Raw genomic sequence first — 21,775 nt, forward strand, 5'->3', positions numbered from 1 at the left:
CCCTATTATGGGCCTAATACCTTAATATGACGTGGCCGGGGATGATATTCTCGGGTGGGGGAGAGGTGGCTTCGATTTTTATGAGGAAACATTCTGGTTTAACATATTGCCAAAAAAAAAACCAACAACAACAACAAAAATCCCCGCTTTTAAACAGTTGGAAAAAGGTTTTCTGGCTCTAGGTCAGATTAAAAAACAATCCATTACACTGACAGCTATATGTTTTGCTTTTAAATTGCTTTTAGATTTGAAATTTATAGCTACATATTAGCTAGTAAGACCTAACAAATATTGTTTGTTTCTGGTAACATGCCCAAAACATAAGGGTAGGCAGGTCGGTATTTTTTATTAGGTGGGACTTTAGTGTCAAACATGAATACAAATAAGGGGGTTATGCCTTTAGAGCATCAGTAAGTTGAATTCTAACATCACTGACCTTGTTTAAAGCATAAAAAGTGCAGTTTTGCAACTTTCTGTTTAAAAGTTGAAAAAAAAAAAATTCTCCAAGGCCATAAAAACAATTAGAGTCGGGCCAAAAATTTAGGGTAGGTCGGGATATCTGAAACAAGCAATTTTCTAGGCCAAATAGGGTCAGTATATACATATAATGATTAAGGCTGCTAAAACTCGAAGACAGTTTCCGCTCGCTACGCTCGCAAATTATGGATTGTTGTCCAAGCTGAAGTACAGTAGATTCTGAATCACAGACCGCTCTCTGATGGTATATTATACGACTCAATATGCTTCGAAGGACATCGTTACCGCACGCAATCTTGTAGTTTGAAACCACGTATTCTGCCATGCGTGGATCCAGCCAATTTTCTCGTGGTGGGGGGGGGGGGGGGGGGGAATCCGACCGAATCCTTACTATCTATATACACTAAATAATTTGATGTGATTTTTGTGGATGTTTGCCGTTTACAAGTACAGGGTTGTCAATATGTTTTTGTTGAACATGCTGAAATAGAAAAATAACCGATCAGCTAGGGGCTCCGGGGGCATGCACCCCGCACAATTTTGAAATTCAGCGCTTCATTTCCTGCATTTTCGGGCATTTTAGGAGCATTTAATTAAGAACAACTTTTCCACTGCAATTTTATATACAATGTACTCCTTATTTTCACATTTTTATGAGCTCACCTTTTAAATTTGGGAAAAATAATAAAATTAAGTAGGTAAAATTCTTTGTTTCTTTGAGATATTTAACATTTATATGAATTACACCGGGTCGTTTGTAGCAGCAGCTACATAGCCTACACTTTGAATGCGTGTTGCCATTTCGAAAAACCGTTTTCTTTCTTTCTTCTCTTCTTTCCTTTTTTTAGGATTTTCCCTGACACCCAACCCCCCCCCCCCCCTTCCCCCACCCCCACCCCCTCTGGATCCGCCCATGGATTATACGTACACGTACTGCTTTCTATGTGGAACACGGTCCTAATCAGTTTTTAACCAGGAAGTAACTTTTTTTGTATTCGTGATAACTGGCTGTATATCAATGACCTTGATATCAGTTTTCGAAAAATGGTTTAGGTTTTTAAGGAATGTTATTATGTTATTGGTAACAGCTAATTTTATTTTAAGGTAGATACCCTAACTGACACAAACTTTGTAAAATGGCAGCCGCGGCGGATAATATTGGTGACGGAGCGGGAGCGGATTTAAGTGCTGATGACTGGGAGAAAATCAAAAAGGTAAACTTGTCTAAACTTGTTATCCATGTTAGATATTCTTTCTGTCTCATTGTCTCAAATAACTGTATCAATATTTTTCATGAAATAAATCGGACACAAAACAGTAGAAGAGACTGTATCTAAGTCGAAATTTTAAGTTTTCAAACCGAAAGTGGCCAGTTTAGAAACCGAAAGTAGCACATTTGACGAGGATAAATGAGAAATATAAACAAAAAATGCATTATTTCAGTGTATAAAGCAATATCAACAACAAGATAGTTCAAGCCTCATTTAATCGGGCGTTAAAATAATCAAAGCGCTGAAAGCATAGAAAGGTTGAAACCCGCATTTGATGTGCAATAGACCACTCCGCTGTAACAGCTCAAGTCACTTCCACGAAACAGTATAACATTCAAACCATTTGCATCGATGCTACATTATATACTAGAATTCTGCTCTGACTAAAACCATCAAGTATCTTGAAACACACTGACTAGCTGGGCAAGGCAACCCTTCATCGGCTGAATAAAAATTTACTATAATATTACCAATGAGAAATACAGTGTCTGTTTCATTAAAAACACAAATATTCACAAAGAGAATATAGATGATAGAAGTATTAGATCCATATTTTTTTTTATTAACAGTAAACAGTTTGAAAGATATAAATGTTACTTTACTATAAAAATCTATAGAAAATGTTAATTTTCAACTGCCAGTTTCTCCTACGATTTTCTAAAGATATACACAACTATAGAGCTTGCGATCTGAGCTTTTCAGAGATGAATAATTTAATATGTTTTTCTTTTATCTTGTGCATTGAAACGATTTTTCAACTGCCATTTTCTCATACGATTTTAAAGATATACACAAATATTGAGCTTCCGATCTGAGCTTTTCAGAGATGAATAATTCAATATGTTTTCTTTTATCATGTGCATTGAAACGATTGTCAAACCGGACCAGGAACCTTTACAAGAGATAAGCGGCCGTTGTAATTGTAAATAATCAATAAAAGTAGTGCGGAAACAGAACGCGTGCGGCGAATTAATCTGCTTCAATTATTGATAGTCTTGTAGTCACCAGAAAATGATTGTAATATCGCGGTTTCAACCTAAAAATGATTATGGCTACAGTTACTCTATCAGATGCTATGTAAAGACACGTTTAACATACTACACATAAAATATGAAAATCACGTCCTTACATACACTGCTGTAGGGGTTTTTGGATTTCTGTCCTGTGTCAAACTCAATTCTTATGTCAAAACATGTTTATTAATTTCACACAAATGTTTACTTGATATTTATGTGCTGATACATTGTAATAATGCTTATTGTTCTTTTGATTTTCTAGAACATATTTACCTGTTGTTAGTTAATTCATACATTTATACCCAACATTAATACATGTATCAATTATCACGTTGTATAAAGCATTTACTTTACGCATGCCATGTGCAATATGTTTATATTTTTACCTTTTGCTTGTGTCGATATTAAGACGAATAATGTTATGTTAGCATTAACATGTTAAATAGATTGGGCGTATAAGCAGTTTAATGCAGTACTTACCGTAACGGTATTTCTGTAGATGTACTAATATGCAAATGGTCTTAACAGGTGCGCAAATTGCGTGAATTATGGCATGGACGTTTCACAAACAGGAATTTGACAACGTTACTGAAACACCATGATTGGGATGAAAACGCTACAAACTTATTCGTCTTAGATGGTACGTTAAAGTGCGCGGATATTTAATGACGGATTTTTCTTCGTTATATACAGTCTCGTCTCGTTCCTAAAATGATATACCTTCGAACTATTTCGATATAAGTTGGTTGCACACCTTTGTCGATTTAATTTACAATTGTTGTAAGTTCTAATGTGTTATTTAACAAATAATCAAGGCCTTCGAGTGGTTTGTTGTCTAATTTATCACGGTTCAGTGTTCAGATGCGCAGGAATTGAACCATGAGTGCGCTAGCCCGAGTGGTTTAATATCTAAGCACCTGAACGATGAACGGTAGTAATGAACCGGACGTCATGCGAAACTTTGACGTCATAATTGTCGCCACAATACTCTTATACCCGTCCGCGCGTCAGCAGAATGTACAGAGCTTGAACCTCTTCAGATCGAGTCATGTTAGAATGTTTACAAATACAAATGTATTACGTCTGGAGCCATAGGCAATAAAAATGTCAATATAGAAACAATTTGCTCGAGCTACTTCCGCTGTTATTGAAGAAAAATAGAACAAACATGGGGACGGGAGCCATTCTAGTCATATGGCGACTTTTCCAGCTGTGGTGGTGGATAAAGACCTCATGTGCCCATCCAGACATTGTTTCAGACATAGGTGGACACCTGGGTAAAGCCACCGACCTTCCGTAAGCTATCTCATGAGAGATTCTACAATCTTAACATGGTTCCGAACCCTAACTGGTATGCAGCAAGTGATTCGAAATCAGCGACCTTAACCACTCGTCCTAAGAGGACACTGATTAAATGAGAAGTCGATCAAGACGAAACAATTCATCAGTCAAGCAAATATAGTTTGGGAAAAAACGCATTAAACATTAAACTCTTCAATCTCATACAATTAGTAAAAATGTAATTAATCGAATCGGCCTGGTCTTAACCACAATCAAACCGAGTCTGCTATTATTTTGCTTCGTTGCATGCTAAGCTTCCAAATGATCTTCTTATAGATTTTATTCCTCTAGCACAGCCTCAAAGCTGTCTCTCTGATATAGAAAACTTTACAATTTAGCTAATAATGTCTATATGGAATAAAGATATTCAGACCTAACATGTATATAGTCATTGTAAAAAGTGCTCGAAACATTATATCATTTCAATATACACATGATCAGTTTAATTTAAATAGACATATAACTGGTCTTACAGATGCTTTGATAATCCAATGTATATAGAAGTGGTCTACTTTGGAGCATCAAATTCAGTGATGATTTAACGTTTGGCAGTAAAATTCAACGTTATTAAATGCACATAAGAATGAAAGGAAGTTATAGGAAACGTATGTTAACATCAACAACATTTTAGACTGGTCACAAATGTGAATGGATTGAAATTGACACATGTGTGCATTATGTTTCGCAATATTTCGTGGTGTATCATTTTTGAAACGAGGCTGTATAGATCTATATCCTTAAAGGAAATGTTGTCAGTATGAAAATTTTATAATCATTCTCTCCTGTCCAAGGTATCTCAATTGAATCAGTAGACATTCGATACTAATTTTAATGGGATGATTGTCGCCATAGGTCTGACATTTGATACTTAATTTAATGGGATGATTAGCCTCATAGGTTTGACATCCGATATAGTTATTTTAATGGGATGATTAGCGTCATAGGTCTAACATTTGATACTAATTTTAATGGGATGATTAGCGTCATAGGTCTGACATTCGATACTAATTGTAATGGGGTTACTGGCGTCGTAAGTCTGACTTCCACTGTTATATGTAACTTAATCAAAAACTTTAAATAGTGAAATAATTATGGTATTATATTATACGCAAAAGACCGTCGTTTGTAAACTTAAGCAAGAATTAATCCTTTGTAAAGGTTTCAGAGAGGTAAATGAAGTTAATAAATTATGAATAAAGTAAGTAACTTTACCATTTCAGCTTTACCTGGTGAGCTCAGAGACGTTCTCGGTGAGGATGATGTAAGTTTCTCTCAAATATTTAGTGAAATATATACATGTCTTGTATTTGTTAAAATGAATAGTTTTCCCAGTCTGAGGTGTCTTAAAAATCAAAGGTTCAAAAGTTTGATTACATGTTCTGTCTTAAACCTGATTGATGTTTTGCGTTCCTTTTTTCGACGAATATGCCAAATCCCACACAAACCTGCCACATGTATAAAAATAGCAGAACGCTTGCGCGGAGAATAATGGGTAGGCTCCCTGACCGGGCAGTACAGAAGACATGAAACATTGTACCAGCGTATCTCTTGCCTGGCGCTCAGCATTAGCCCTTAGCCTGCTGGTGGCAAGTGATTCTGCCTTTGCGACCAGTGCAGACCAAGATCAGCCTGCACATCCGTGCAGTCTGATCATGGTCTGCACTGTTCGCCATTCAGATAGTATCTTTTTGGTAAGCACCCCTTTTAGCAGTTAATGGTACTGTCCAAATTGAAAGATGGACCAGTTCATTATAACAGTTTAGCAGGCTAAGGTTAATTATATCTACCACTAGGATTTATGTGTCGAGACTGTTATACATAAATAGTAAAACTTGTTTCACAATCGATCTAAAATCAAGTCTTATAAAGTATTTTATAATTTTCGTCAAACACTGACATGTCGTCTTTATGAAAGAGGACCCGAGGTTTAATTTTTGACACAAGTGAGCACACAGATTAAGAAGCTAGCCAAGCGTCTTCCATACCAAGATTGCACCTGCAGCATTGGAGAATATAATCCTATCTCCAAGTGTTCTATATAAACGCACACTGGCCATAGCTTTATCAGATCAAGTGGTTCCAACGTTGTTTGAATGGTGAATTTTACGCCAATCAGGTGGAGAAATATGGCCGATACTACAAATTTCCGGTATTGTAAGTATGATTTAAAGGAATTTCTACCCGTTAAATAACGGATCAAATGAAAACGACGGGTGCACCTGGAGCGCAAATGTGTCTATGTTTTAGCACATGTGTCCATTTAGATGAGATTTGTGCCGTTTATTCAAACACTTCTGTACAGTCCGGCGGGGGAAGGAGATTTTTTACAGTTTTTGACAATATCGCCTCAAATATTGTGTTTATCGGGAACAAGTAACTTTTTAAACACTTTTTATATAAAGGGCTACATCTAAAAACAAAGCGTGTGTATTTTCGTAGATTTATTCAGAGTTGTTTCTGAAAAATCGGCCGAAAACCTAATGCAACGCCGTTTCGAGTGGGTCGCTATGCAACGCAATCAAGTGGATACCGTTCTGTGTCTTACTTGCGAAGTCTTATCCGTCTTAAAAACAGTCATTAAAGGCTAACAATGAATAAATTTAGAGAGTTTTATATCATTATAATAATCCCACCATTTCTAATATATTGTACTTTTACATTTTTGACATTGTCAAGAAACATCAAGACAAAAACATAAAGCAAGGATGAACACCGAACAATATCATAAAGTAAATATTAGTATTAGTTCGTTAAAACAAGAACCATTTCACTGATATTTATCTCCTCCGCGAATGGTACTGAACAGCATACCAAAAGCGGATTGACTCTTTAAAATCAGTATAGTTACAGTTGGTAAATTTTAGTCCTTTAAAACCAATACATTGCGATTTCATTACTGTTGTGCATTTAAGCTGTTCATACAAAATAAATAAAATTTGGTCCATGATAAAAGTATTGATCAGTTGTTTGTACATATTTTCATTCATATTTCTGGTGAAACGTTCATTTATTTTCAGAGAGATAAATCACAGAGACCGTTAAAATTGGCCAGGGAAAAGACAAGATTTTTTTTCCCTCCATAAACCAGAAACGACGTAATAAAACTCTATGGTCGCCGTTCAAAAATGAAAATACAAATGAAAAACAGGCACCAATAAAAAAAACGGACATGCAATTCTAAGAGAGACGTGTCACCAAGCAAACGATTAAAAGCGTTTTCTGTATGTGCTCAAAGTGAATAAAAAAACACACACACAAAAAAAAAAACGAAAATTCTGCTAACTCCAACTTCAAGCACCAAAATATCAAGAAAAAAAAACCCTGTTCACAATAAGGAATTAGAAGAAAGAGTTTTATCTGATGAAATTTTTGAAGAATTAACAAAGGAAGAGACAGATTTTTTAGATATAGACATTGCAAGCGACAAGGTTGTCCTGAGACAACTTTCTGAAGCAAAAGATACATTATTTTACAATATTTCTAACTCTTATCAAATCAATTAAGTACCCCTTGGCAAACATCGATTTTCTTCTTTAGTTACAGACAGTTAAATAGTACAACTGTGACACGTCTCTCTTAGTATTATTGCTAGTCCGTTTATTTTCTTTCACTGGTGTCTGTATTTCATTTGTATTTTCATTTTTGAAAGGCGACCATAGAGGTTTATTACGTCGTTTCTGTTTTATGGAGGACAAATAAAATTTCGTCTTTTTCCCTGGCCAATTTTAACGTTCTCTGTGATTTATCTCTCTGAAAATAAATGAAGGCTACACCAGGAATATGAATGAAAATGTGTACAAACAACTGGTCAATACTTTTATCATGGACCAAACTTTATTTATTTTGTATGAACGGCTTAAATGCACAGCAATTTAAATCAGTAATGAAATCGCATTGTATTGGTTTTAAGGGACTAAAAAGTAACCAACTGTTACTATACTGATTTAAAGAGTCAACCCACTTTTGGCATGCTGTTCAGTACCATTCGTGGATGAGATAAATATCCTTGAACTGGTTCTTGTTTTTACAAACTGTAACTATTATTTACTAAATGATCTTGTTCGATGTTCATCCTTGCTTTATGTTTTTGTGTAGATGTTTTTTGACAGTGTCCGCAAAAATATGTTAAATGTTAAGCGAGCATAAAAATGTAAAAGTACAATATATTAGAAATGGCGGGATCATTATAATGATATAAAACTCTCTAAATTTATTCATTGTTAGCCTTTAATGACTGTTTTTAAGACGGATAATACTTTGCAAGTAAGACACAGAACGGTATCCACTTGATTGCGTTGCATAGCGAACCACTCGAAACGGCGTTGCATCAGGTTTTCGGCCCATTTTTCAAAAACAACTCTGAATAATTCTATGAAAATACACACGCTTTGTTTTAGGAGGTAGCCCTTTACATAAAAAGGGTTTAAACAGTTACTTGCTGCCGATAAACACAATATTTGTGGTGATATTGTCAAATTGTCAAAAATCTCCTTCTCCCGCCGGACTGTACAGAAGTGTTTGAATAAGCGGCACAAATCTCAGCTAAATGGACACATGTGCTAAAACATAGACACATTTGCGCTCCAGGTGCACCCATCGTTTTCATTTGATTCGTTATTTAATGGGTAGAAATTCCTTTAAATCATACTTACAATACCGGAAAATTGTAGTATCGGCCATATTTCTCCATCTGATCGGCGTAAAATTCACCATTCAAACAACGTTGGAACCACTTGATCTGATAAAGCTATGGCCAGTGTGAAACGTGCAACTAGTAATAGAAAGAGCATTATGTTTTTGTTGTCTGAAAAAATATGCTAACTTGACGCAACTATTTTGGCAGTGGCAAGTTGTTGAGAACGTCCGCCGAAACAACGTTCTTCGAGACTTGGCGAGACTTAATCGTATTGGTCATGAAGTTCGACAGTATGGGTGTAAGCAAGACGACAACATGTGGTGGAGACGCGTGCCATCACGCAAGCCCGTAAGTATCACTCATAGTTCCGACCCCATTAGTGCTTCCATTATGTACCCATCCGTGTTTCCCAGACAGTTTTTCTTGCAAGCGGGATTTCCTTAATGCTTTGTTTTTTAAATCCAGTTTGAATAACTGATATTTGAAAAACAACTCGGCCACAGATTCACAAACAAATGACCAATTATGTAAAATTTCTAAATACCCTCTTTTTCAATACCTATAATGTTTCTACAGCTGTAACTTTTGGGCATTTTTGCAGCTGTAACTTTTCATTTTTACAGCTGTAACTTTTTTACAGGTGTAGCTCATTTGCATATTTCGAACTGTTTTACAGTCCTTTGACAGCTGTAAATTGAAATCTACAGCTGTAAAATCAATATTGTTATATAAAATCTACTTTTTTAATTATTTCTTAACCTATAGCCTGGTGGTGGCAAATGGTTCTGCGCTCTGCACTGCTCGCTATTCAGTCAGTAAAGATTCCGTGAACACCCCTTCGAATAAAAAATGGTACTGCCCAAATTGAAATATAGACCAGCTCTTTTTAAAAATTTAGCAGAAGTTGATATATATTCTGTTGTAGGTTTCGAAATGTAAACGATGTAAACAGAAATACGAGCCTATACCACGTGAACAAGAATGGGGTTGGGCTAGGTTTGAATGTGTGTGCGGCCATAAATTCAAGTAAGAACTAGAGCTTAGTATATAAATTGTAAAAGTTTAATTTCGTATCGAATTTGAAATGGGACTGGCCTCCAAATCGTACGACATAAAAGAAAAAATGTTAAAATATCAGGAAATTGCTTTATTTCTTAAGACATACTTTTTCATATTATATGCTATGGATATAGTTGTTTTTACTAATTTTTCAACTCAAAACTGAGAAACGTTTGTTATGGTGTACTGACGATAAACTTTCTTATTACAAAGCGATCGTCAAAACCGAATTCCTCTCTGGTGTATTGGTCGTCAAGATGATGGGAAAGTTTTTATTGTCTAGCCGACCCGGGTTTGATCACCGATTCATTTTTTTTTTGTTGATTAAGTATTTTTAAGATGGTTTGGAAACAAGAACCTATGTTCTATTGTTTATAATTAATGACCTTCATTGTTTAAGAATTATCAGTTTAGCAAAAATCTGAAGAACAGAACCCTTTGAAAATCGCATCCCATTCATAATAAATAGCAGCTTTTAACGGTTGCAGGTGTTTGGCACAAAGTAATACGAATTTCACATTTGACTTACTAAATACATTTGAAGAGCATATTACTTTATGCGTAATATTTTAAAGGTATAAACCTTAATACTACGGAGCTCAGTTCCGAAAGTGGCCGGAATCATATACATATCAACACTTCGATTGTATATTTGTAGTGCTTTCGCAATGATGGACAGAAGCCTGCTCGGGCCTCGATACACAGGAAAAAGTCAAAGTTTGTGTTACCGCTGCATGTCTCAGTTATGCGAGCCTATACAGATCCTTCCACCAATGAAACCCAAGAAGAACGAGCGTGAAGGGGGTGACGGACAGAGACGCCGACCACGCAAATATACACACAGATGCACAGCGCCAAACTGTTTTAACAGATATATGCCTGATCCAAGAAGTAATCTCCTTAAAACTATATTTGAACTTGCATCAAAATTTATTTCTAAAGATTATTCGGCCCAACTTTCAGATATTATTCAGACATAATTTTACAGCACACGTTTTGCTGTGGGATATTTCTGCATAAAGTTTACAAAAGGCGGCGTATTCCAATGAAGGGCAAGTACGATTTGACAGTAAAGGAATGCAATAAAGGGGTGCAGCAGCTTCGTTAAAATACTAAAATTGTTCCAAAAATGATATCGCTGTGACTATATATTAATGTTTTAGTTATTGGGTATTAGCGTTTAGCTCGACTATTCAAAGAATAGAGCTATTGGACTCACCCGTGCGTCGGCGTCCGCGTCTGCATCGGCGTCCCGATTTAGTGAAGTGTTTGTATGTAAGCTGGTATCCCAGTAACCACTTGTTGGAATTGATCGAAACTTCACACACTTATTCACTGTGATAAACTGACTTACATTGCACAGGTTCCAAAACTCTGTTTTGCGTTTTTACAAAATTATGCCACTTTTTCTACTTATTTTTTTGTTGTTAAGGTTTTGTATGTAAGCTGGTATCTCAGTGCCCACTGATGGGATAGGATTGAAACTTCGCACACGTGTTCACTGTCATAATCTGACATGCAGTACACAGGTTCCATAACTCTACTTTGTATTTTAAACAAAATTATACCCCTTTTCCAACTTAGCAGTTTTTTTGGTTAAGTTTTTGTATGTAAGCTGGTATCTTTGTACCCGCTTACGGGAATGGATTGAAACTTCACACACTTGTTTACTATCGTCAGCTGATATGCACTGTACAGATTCCATAACCCTGTTTTGCATTTTTACAAAATTATGCCCCTTTTTCGACTTCTATATTCATTCAATTGACAAAGCTGTAGAATAGTCGAGCGTTGCTGTCCTCCGACAGCTCTTGTGGTGTTCACAATTATAGATCATATGGCGACTTTCAGCTTTTGATGGTGTGGTGGAGAGGGACTTCAATCAGGCCAGGGTGCTCACCTAGGTGGAACTACCGACCTTCCATAAGCCACCTGGATGACTACATCATATACATATTTTGATGATACTAAAATGCGTTCTATGGCTAAATTAATTTTGGTATCTGCAATTAAAGATCATCAGTTTATCATTTTCTAACTTATATATTTCAGGTAATGAACCGCTAATTGCAGTCTGTGTACATCCCAATTCCCTGAAAGATAAGGTGCACGGATTTGGCAGTGACCGTCATGTCAGTACAGGATCAACAGTGAACACATTCCTGTCTCAAGACGACATCGAATCATCATACGAGCCCAGTCTTGCTGACATTGCCGAGATTGACATTGATGACGGCGATAATGTTTAACATTTGTAATGCATACGATTAGAAGACAGTGCCTTTTTTGCTGGACTATTTTGAAATTTATCCAACAGTAGAGTCCTTGCACAAAACCATTCGCTGGCATCAGAGTTTGCATCCTATCCCGATTTGGTCAAGTTTTTGCGTGTAAGCTGGTATCTTTGTTACCACTATTGAACCGAAACTTTTCACATTTGTAAAGTAGCAGTGCACAGGTTCCATAATTCTGTTTTGCATTTTCACAAAGTTATATTCCTTTGCATCTTAAGTTTCTGTGTGTAAGCCGATGTCTCAGCCGTCACTATTAGGAACAAATTAAAACTTCACACAATTGTTTATTCTGATGATATGGCATGTTATGCACGGGCTGCATGACAATATTTTGCATTTAGCAATGTTATGCTCCTTTTCGAAACGGCAATTTCTACCCCCTCAACCCCCCCCCCCCCCCCTGAAGGAGCGCCATATATGTCATTGGACCGGCAGTCATCTGCCTCCTCAGTTTCTGATCGAGTACTGAAGAACGATTTGGTGCAGGAATCCTCAACGTGGTAGTCATGTTAGTCTAGTCGTGACCGGCAGATGTTGACAAATTCATTGAATGATTTCCTGTGGTCCTTTGATCACTAATTTTTAGGGTCAAAGGTCAAGGTTACAGTGACCTTCAGTTGAAAATCGTTTTCCGATTGATATCTGAAGATTGCTTTGGCATACATCTAGTGGTCAAACTTCCTAAGATGCTTGCCTATGGTCAGTTAATGACCCCTATTGTTTCGGGCGTTATTAGGTTAAAGTTCAAGAAGGCCGCAGTGACCACGAGCCTGATAACTGAAGTAAGCTTTGGCCGACAGTATTCAAACATCATAGGATGATTGCGTTTGGCCAGTAGATGATTTCAGTTGTTTTAGGGGACCATAAAGTAAAATGTCTAGGTCACAGTAACCTCGAGACTGAAAGTAATTTCTGCTCAGTAACTTAAAGACAAAGAAGCCTTATTACCTGCAGTCAGTAGGTGAACCCTACTGCTTTTGGGGATCAGTAGGTCAAAAGTCACAATAACCTTGATACTGAAAACAGTTTCAGCTCAATAACTTAAGATTACATGTGGTGAGTAGATGATCTTTATTGTGTTGGGGGTCAGTATAGGTCGAAGGACAAGGTCACGGTGATTCTGGACTGAAAATGGGGCAACTTATTAAGTCATCATGAGGGCTGGAGGGAGGTCAATGGTATCTTACAAACAGCTTTTGTTTGTTAAGTTTTTATGTAAACTGGTATCTTGGTAACCATTTTTGAGAATGAATTATAACTTGATGCACTAGTTCATTATGATGATTTGACATGATCCATAACCCTATTTCCATATTTTAACAAAGTTATTTCCCTTCTTTCGACTTGGCAAATTTTGGTTAATTTTTGTACGCAAGCTTACATATTTCAATAATTATTTGTGTGAATGAATTTAAACTTCAGGTGCCTCTTTACTGTGATGGACTTGCATGCAATGCTCAGGTACCATAACCCTGCCTTTTCTTTTTAACAAAGTTGTGTCCTTACCACGCATCATTAAATAATCACCACGAGATCTGGGAGTATATATTGTTTGTAAAGATATCTTTATGAAGAAAATATTGTTTGGCCTTTATGTGAAATTGTTTTAGAAGTTTGGTGGTGGAAAATCAAACAAGATTTTGCCAAAGGATTCATCAAGACACCAAGTTATTTGAATGCAAATAAACTTAATAAAGTAAAAACTTCAGTAATTCCAACTTAAAAACCGTTGGAATTTAGAATGTCTGAACTACGTTCTAGAAGATATGATCAAGATATTATTGTTACCATGGAGGTGGTTCTCTAAAAAATGTACATGTATGTTATCAATATCAAAAAAATAGCAAATAATTAAAATATATAACAAGGAATCGTGCATACATTAAGTACTTCTTCGGAAAAGGTAAACATTTTCATAAATATGTATATTTCTCTCAATAGTTAAAAAACAATTTTTTGGTGGCATCGTCATCAAAACCCAATTTTTTAAAACTCTTAAACAACACCTGGATGATAAGATATACCTAGTATCTTATTATATATACTACATGGGCCAACATTTTGGTGTCATCTAATCAGTTTGCCTTAAAATTTTGAACTTGCATTATATTTCTGTTATAATGAAATGTTCTTTTTTACTACATGTTTGTAGACTTTGTTGGTCTAGACAAGTTAATATTGCAAACAGTAGATGAAATGAGCATGATGAAGATTGATTTTATCCCGATTTTGCTTCCAATATTTTAGTAATAGGTACGTTTGTTACCATTCCACCCCTGTTTTGATATCTTCCTGAAATTAAAACTGTGATATTCTTTTGTCTAGATAAAAAGTGTTTTGTTTATGTAACATAAATATTAAGTAAAATGTATACATGTAGAGAATGCAGTGTACTAATCATTTAAGAAAACTTAGCAGATGGGCAGATAGATATAAACAAATTGTTATTTATAATTGAAATTAACACATCTGTCCCTCCTACATTGTAAAATGCTTTGTCAGTACTTTTTATCAATAGTAATTTGAAGCCTGCCCTTGAGCTTAGCTCAATAGGGAGAGTACAGATCTACGGATCATGGGGTTGTGAGTTCGATCCGCAGGAGACACCTATGTTTTCTGTGACAATATGATAAAAGGATTTGTGTCTGAAATGATTTGTCCTCCACCTCTGATTCATGTGGGGAAGTTGGCAGTTACTAGCAGAGATCAGGTATGTATTGGTACAGAATCCAGGAACACTGGTTAGCTTGACTGTCCGCAGTTATATAACTGAAATACTGTTGAAAAACGGCGCTAAACCCAAAACAAACATCATCAGTAATTGTTTCACTCATATCAAAAAGTAACCAAGTTTTTGTAGAAATACTGAACTGCCACGTTTTCCTAAATAATTAGTAATAGATGCAAAACTGACTATGCATGATTACAAACATGTGTATGTATTTTATATTTATTTTATTTGGTTCAAAACCCTAAAATCGTAATGTCTTATATAATTTATACGATATACGATTGGTCCATTTTCAACACATTTATTTTGTGATTAAGTTAAGAATTAAAAAAAAAATGTGAACATTAATTTCTGATGTCATTTAATTAAACAGTAATTGAATGGTTTGCCAGTCAGTAGTCAAAACTGTTGGCATTTGGTCCTTTGGGCAATAGTTTTGATTATTGACTGGCAAGCCATTCTGTAAGTATTTAGTATGTGGTGACTCCTGCAACTGTTTGATGTATACATGTATACCTGTAATGTGTTTCTTCATGCCTGACTGTCATATAAATGATGAACTAATTTATTTTTGTTTATATTTTGACTGTTATCCATTCATATTTACCATGTCAGTAAATAGCTGTTTATAGTTTCTGCTGTTGTAACTACCTGACCATAAACAAAAGGACTCTGACAATACCCCCCCCTGCTCAATTTCACCAAGGAAGATCAAATCTTCACACTGATTTTGTTAGATATTTTTCTTTTTAAAAAAGAAAAGAATTAAAAATAGCAATTTTTATGATAAATGGTATCAACTGTTAAAACAGAATGAACTGAAAATTCATGACTGAAAAATTAAGAGGAAATTATGTTTGCATCGGTCAAATGGGCTAGATTTTGCCCATATTCCAATAAAAATTTTATCCTGAAGATCTTATATAATGCCAGCTGCAAAAGCTGATGGAGAAAGACCCATGCTGCCAAACAAGACAATATTTTAGGGACCAGTAGACACCAGGACTGATATTCATATAGCAACTAAAAATTTTCCCTAAGGGACTAACTAAGGGAAAAGTTCCAAAGCATTTTATAGACAATCCTCGAGATATAGTTGGAATGTCTAACAATATTGTCACATACAGTCTGGCATAGTAATGAAGATTATCAATAAATCTTATAAAGTCTACACTTTTCGTTTGTGCTATGTTGTTCAGGAAAGTTTTCTCCTTAGGAGCTTTATGAATAAGGGCCCTGGATAGAACCACTGAATTTCACTAAGCATGGAATAATTTGAAGTTACCAAGACTTGGCAACCTTTATTACTGAACCAGAGTCAACATTTAGAATAATTACATTTTTATATATTTTATGATGTAACATTACACACATGCAATATTAAATATTGTTTTTAACAGCTGATTTATTGTTGTATTGTTCATTAATTATCAGGTAATAAAATTGCCGTTTTTCCTTAATTACATAGTTGCTTATCATTTAAATTCAAATATATTTTTGACTTGTATTTTATATATACTTGCAATAGCTTAAAGGGCGCTATACTTCAGGTGAAGTCAAATGTTTTGTGAATTTGCATTCGCCAAAATGTGCATTTTTCTCCTGTAGTTTTTTTAAGTATATAAACTAGCTACACTTTTAAATCTGTAAAAAGGTAGGAGTGTGTATGAATACAATTGATCACTAACTCTATAAAATATTTCAGTTACATAGAATGTAACAAAGTAAACTAATAGCAGGCCAGGTCTAATAAGGTTTGTTTGTGAGAAGAAAGGAATGTGCAACACCACTCGCTCCCTAGCTTCGGCTCAAGTGGAACTCTGTTACAGTAAAATAAGCTTTATATGGAAAGTCATATATTATACTATGGGTTGCTAAGGTTCCATATGAAATCAGTACATGCAGGATTTGAATTACTTTCACACAACTTGTATAATATACCATTTAACAAATCTATGTTTAACCGAGGAAAACAGAAAGAAGCCAAATGGAAACCCTGTCAACCACTTAGAGGTCACAGGTTAAAAATACCTTAAATCATGTCACTGCACTTCCCCATACCAATGCGCGAATACTGATTTTCCCGGAGCGAGGGGAGGCCTTTTTAAGTTTTCTCCCTAATGAAATATAATAAAACTTTAAAGCCAAAGTAGAGATACAGTATCATTTATTTTCTTAAAATGAAATACAGATAAATAATTCTAAAACATCTAACAATTACAACTTAAGCATTCTAACAATTACTATATTAACATTAATCAAATGTACCGTAATAAGTACTAGCACATTGGTACTATTTTAATATAAACAAGAGTACCAGAATGTCAAAATATACGCCCGTCACAGCAAATTTCTTTACACTAGCACCTGTATTTGCAAATGGAATTTTAATTTTGTGGTAGTAATTATTGTAATTCTTTTGTTTTTTTAAATCCACATAAAAACTCCTTACCAGGTAAAGATACCTTAAACACCTAAAATTTGGAAGTAGCATCTATGTTGTACCACAGAAAAGTGGTCTTGGTTTTTTCCCTAGGGTCAATTATAAAAAAGGTACAATATAAGTTATTTATAGTAACAACTAAGGGAAGTTAATCTTAAAAAATCCCCCCCTCAAAAAAAAATTGTAAGTCCACACAAAAATCCTTACCAGACAGAGATAGGTCAAAATACACCTCAGAATTGGATGTAACATGCATGTTGTACTACAGAAAAGTGGTCAGTTGATCAGTAATTTTTTAGGTCAAAGGTCAAGGTCACAGTGACCTTCAGCTGAAAATCGATTTCAGATGATAACTGAAGGTTGCTTTTGCATAGTGGTCAAACTTGCTTGTCTATGGTCAGTAGATGACCCCTATTGTTTTGGGCGTTATTAGGTTAAAGGTCAAGAAGGCTGCAGTGACCTCGAGTATGAAAACGCTTTCCGCCTGATAACTAAAGTAAGCTTTGGCCTACAGTATTCAAATATCATAGGATGATTGCCTTTGGCCAGTAGATGATTTCAGTTGTCTTAGGGAACCATAAAGTAAAATGTCTAGGTCACAGTAACCTCGAGACTGAAAGTGGTTTCTGCTCAGTAACTTAAAGACAAAGAAGGCTACTTACCTGCAGTCAGTAGGTGACCCCTACTGTTTTGGGGATCAGTAGGTCAAAGGTCACAATAACCTTGATACTGAAAACAGTTTCAGATCAATAACTTAAGATTACATGTGGTGAGTAGATGATCTTTATTGTGTTGGGGGTCAGTATAGGTCGAAGGACAAGGTCACGGTGATTCTGGACTGAAAATGGGGCAACTTATTAAGTCATCATGGGGGCATGGAGGGAGGTCAATGGTATCTTACAAACAGCTTTTGTTTGTTAAGTTTTTATGTAAACTGGTATCTTGGTAACCATTTTTGGGAATGAATTATAACTTGATGCACTAGTTCATTATGATGATTTGACATGATCCATAACCCTATTTCCATATTTTAACAAAGTTATGTCCCTTCTTTCGACTTGGCAAATTTTGGTTAATTTTTGTACACAAGCTTGTACTTCAATAATTATTTGTGTGAATGAATTTAAACTTCAGGTGCCTCTTTATACTGTGATAAACATGCATGCAATGTTCAAGTACCATAACCCTGCCTTTTTTTAACAAAATTGTGCCCTTACCACACATACCACACATCATTAAATAAACACCACGAGATCTGGGAGTATATATTGTTTGTAAAGATATCTTTATGAAGAAAATATTGTTTGGCCTATTTGTGAAATTGTTTTAGAAGTTTGGTGGTGGAAAATCAAACAAGATTTTGCCAAAAGATTCATCAAGACACCAAGCCATTTGAATGCAAATAAACTTAATAAAGTAAAAACTTCAGTAATTCCAACTTAAAAACCGTTGAAATTCAGAATGTCTGAACTACGTTCTAGAAGATATGATCAAGATATTACTGTTACCATGAAGGTGGTTCTCTAAAAAATGTACATGATTGTTATCAATATCATCAGCAAATAATTAAAAGATATTACAAGGAATGCATACATTAAGTACTTCTTCGGAAAAGGTAAACATTTTCATAAATATGTATATTTCTCTCAATAGTTAAAAAACAATTTTTTGGTGACATCATCATCAAAACCCATTTTTTTTAAACTCTTAAACAACACCTGGATGATAAGATACACCTAGTAGTATCTTATTTTATTACATGACTGTATTCTATTATTTTTCTGATTGGCTGAAAATGGTTCGAAAAGTAATGAGTACATATCATATCAACTTATCTTCGGCTCAGTGAATATAACATTTTTTTGGGTTGATAAATCCTGATATCAACCTATGAAAAAGTCGATAAAATTATAATATATACTACATGAGCCAACATTTTGGTGTCATCTAATCAATTTGCCTTAAAATTTTGAACCAATGCATTATATTTCTGTTATATTGAAATGTCCATTTTTACTGTATGTTTGTAGATTTTGTTGGTCTAGATAAGCTAATTTTGCCAACAGTAGATGAATGAAGATTGATTTTATCCTGATTCTGCTTCCAATATTTTAGTAGTAGGTACGCTTGTTACCATTCCACCCTGAATTTTGTTTTGATATGTTCCTGAAATTAAAACTGTGATATTCTTTTGTCTAGATAAAAAATGTTTTGTTTATGTAACATAAATATTAAGTAAAATGTATACATGCTAGAGAATGCCGTGTACTAATCATTTAAGAAAACTTAGCAGATGGGCAGGTAGATATAAACACATTAATTTTGTTATTTATAATTGAAATTTACACATCTGTCGCTCCACATCTTGTAACAATGCTTTGTCAGTACTTTTTATCCATAGTAATTTGAAGCCTGCCCTTGAGCTTAGCTCAATAGGGAGAGTACGGATCGTGGGGTTGTGAGTTCAATCCTCAGGCGACACCGATGTTCTCTGTGACAATTTGATAAAAGGCATTGTGTCTGAAATTATTTGTCTTTCACCTCTGATTCATGTGGGGAAGTTGGCAGTTTCTAGCAGAGATCAGGTTTGTATTGGTACAGAATCCAGGAATATGGGTTAGGTTGACTGTCCGCAGTTATATAACTGAAATACTGTTGAAAAACGGCGTTAAGCCCAAAACAAACAGATCATCAGTAATTGTTTCACTCATATAAAAAATTAAACAAGTTTTTTGTAGAAATACTGAACTGCCACGTTTTCCTAAATAATTAGTAATGGATGCAAAACTGACTATGCATGATTACAAACATGTGTATGTTTTTTATATTTATTTGGTTCGAAACTCAAAATCTTAACGTCTTATATAATTTGCCAGTCCGTATCTCATGCTATATGATTGGTCCATTTTCAACACATTTATTGTGTGATTAAGTTAAGAATTCAAAAAAAATGTGAACATTAATTTCTGATGTCATTTAATTAAACAGTAATTGAATGGTTTGCCAGTCAGTAGTCAAAACTGTTGGCACTTGGTCCTTTGGGCAATAGTTTTGACTATTGACTGGCAAGCCATTCTATATGTATTTAGTATGTGGTGACTCCTGCAACTGTTTGATGTATACATACCTGTAATGTGTTTCTTCATGCCTGACTGTCATAAATAATGATGAACTCATTTATTTTTGTTTATATTTTGACTGTTATCCATTCATATTTACTATGTCAGTAACTAGCTGTTTATAGTTTCTGCTGTTGTAACTAAATGACTCCCTGACAATATCACCCCTGCTCAATTTCACCAAGGAAGATAAAATCTTCACACTGATTTTGTTAAATAGATATTTTAAAAAAAGAAGAAAAGAATTAAAAATAGCATTTTTTAAGATATGGTATCAACTGCTAAACAGAATGAACTGAAAATTTATAACTGAAAAATTAAGAGGAAATTATGTTTGCCTCGGTCAAATGGGCTGGATTTTGTCCGTATTCCAATAAAAATTTTATCATGAAGATCTTATATAATGCCAGCTGCAAAAGCTGATGGAGAAAGACCCATGCTGCCAAACAAGACAATATTTTAGGGACCAGTAGACACCAGGGCTGGTATTCATAAAGCTCCTAAGAGAAAACTTTCCCTAAGGGACTAACTAAGGGAAAAGTTCCAAAGCATTTTATAGACAATCCTCGAGATATAGTTGGAATGTCTAACAATATTGTCACATACAGTCTGGCATAGTAATGAAGATTATCAATAAATCTTATAAAGTCTACACTTTTCGTTTGTGCTATGTATGTTCAGGAAAGTTTTCTCCTTAGGAGCTTTATGAATAAGGGCCCTGGATAGAACCACTGAATTTCACTAAGCATGAAATAATTTGAAGTTACCAAGACTTGGCAACCTTTATTACTGAACCAGAGTCAACATTTAGAATAATTACATTTTTATATATTTTATGATGTAACATTACACACATGCAATATTAAATATTGTTTTTATCAGCTGATTTATTGTTGTATTGTTCATTAATTATCATGTTAAATGACAAAGGTAAAAAAATTGCCGTTTTTCCTTAATTACATAGTTGCTTATTATTAAAATTCAAATATATTTTTGACTTGTATTTTATATATACTTGCAATAGCTTAAAGAGCGCTATACTTCAGGTGAAGTCAAATGTTTTGTGAATTTGCATTTGCCAAAATGCGCATTTTTCTCCTGTAATTTTTTAAGTATATAAACTAGCTACACTTTTAAATCTGTAAAAAGGTAGGAGTGTGTATGAATACAAAAATATTGATCACTAACTCTATAAAATATTTCATTAGCATAGAATGTAACAAAGTAAAATAATAGCAGGCCAGGTTTGATAAAGTCTGTTTGTGAGAAGAAAGGAATGTGTAACACGCTACCTAGCTTCGGCTCAAGTGGAACTCTGTTACAGTAAAATAAGCTTTATATGGAAAGTCATATATTATACTATGATCTTTGTAAAAGGGGTTGCTAAG

The 21,775-nt window shown here is 34.8% G+C and overlaps 1 protein-coding gene across 1 annotated transcript; it reads left to right on the forward strand.

The window, feature by feature from the left end:
• The first annotated feature begins 1,403 nt into the window (after positions 1 to 1,403).
• Positions 1,404 to 21,343, forward strand: LOC123522970 (shiftless antiviral inhibitor of ribosomal frameshifting protein homolog). The gene is made up of 7 exons (XM_045300520.2): positions 1,404 to 1,691; positions 3,293 to 3,404; positions 5,326 to 5,366; positions 8,949 to 9,089; positions 9,667 to 9,767; positions 10,459 to 10,691; positions 11,853 to 21,343. Exons 1-7 carry the CDS (start codon positions 1,614 to 1,616, stop codon positions 12,047 to 12,049), a joined length of 903 nt encoding a protein of 300 aa, XP_045156455.1. The 5' UTR covers positions 1,404 to 1,613; the 3' UTR covers positions 12,050 to 21,343.
• The last annotated feature ends 432 nt before the right edge of the window (positions 21,344 to 21,775 follow it).

The sequence above is a fragment of the Mercenaria mercenaria genome, chromosome 8, assembly GCF_021730395.1.
Source record: "Mercenaria mercenaria strain notata chromosome 8, MADL_Memer_1, whole genome shotgun sequence".
NCBI classification, from domain to species: Eukaryota; Metazoa; Mollusca; class Bivalvia; order Venerida; family Veneridae; genus Mercenaria; species Mercenaria mercenaria.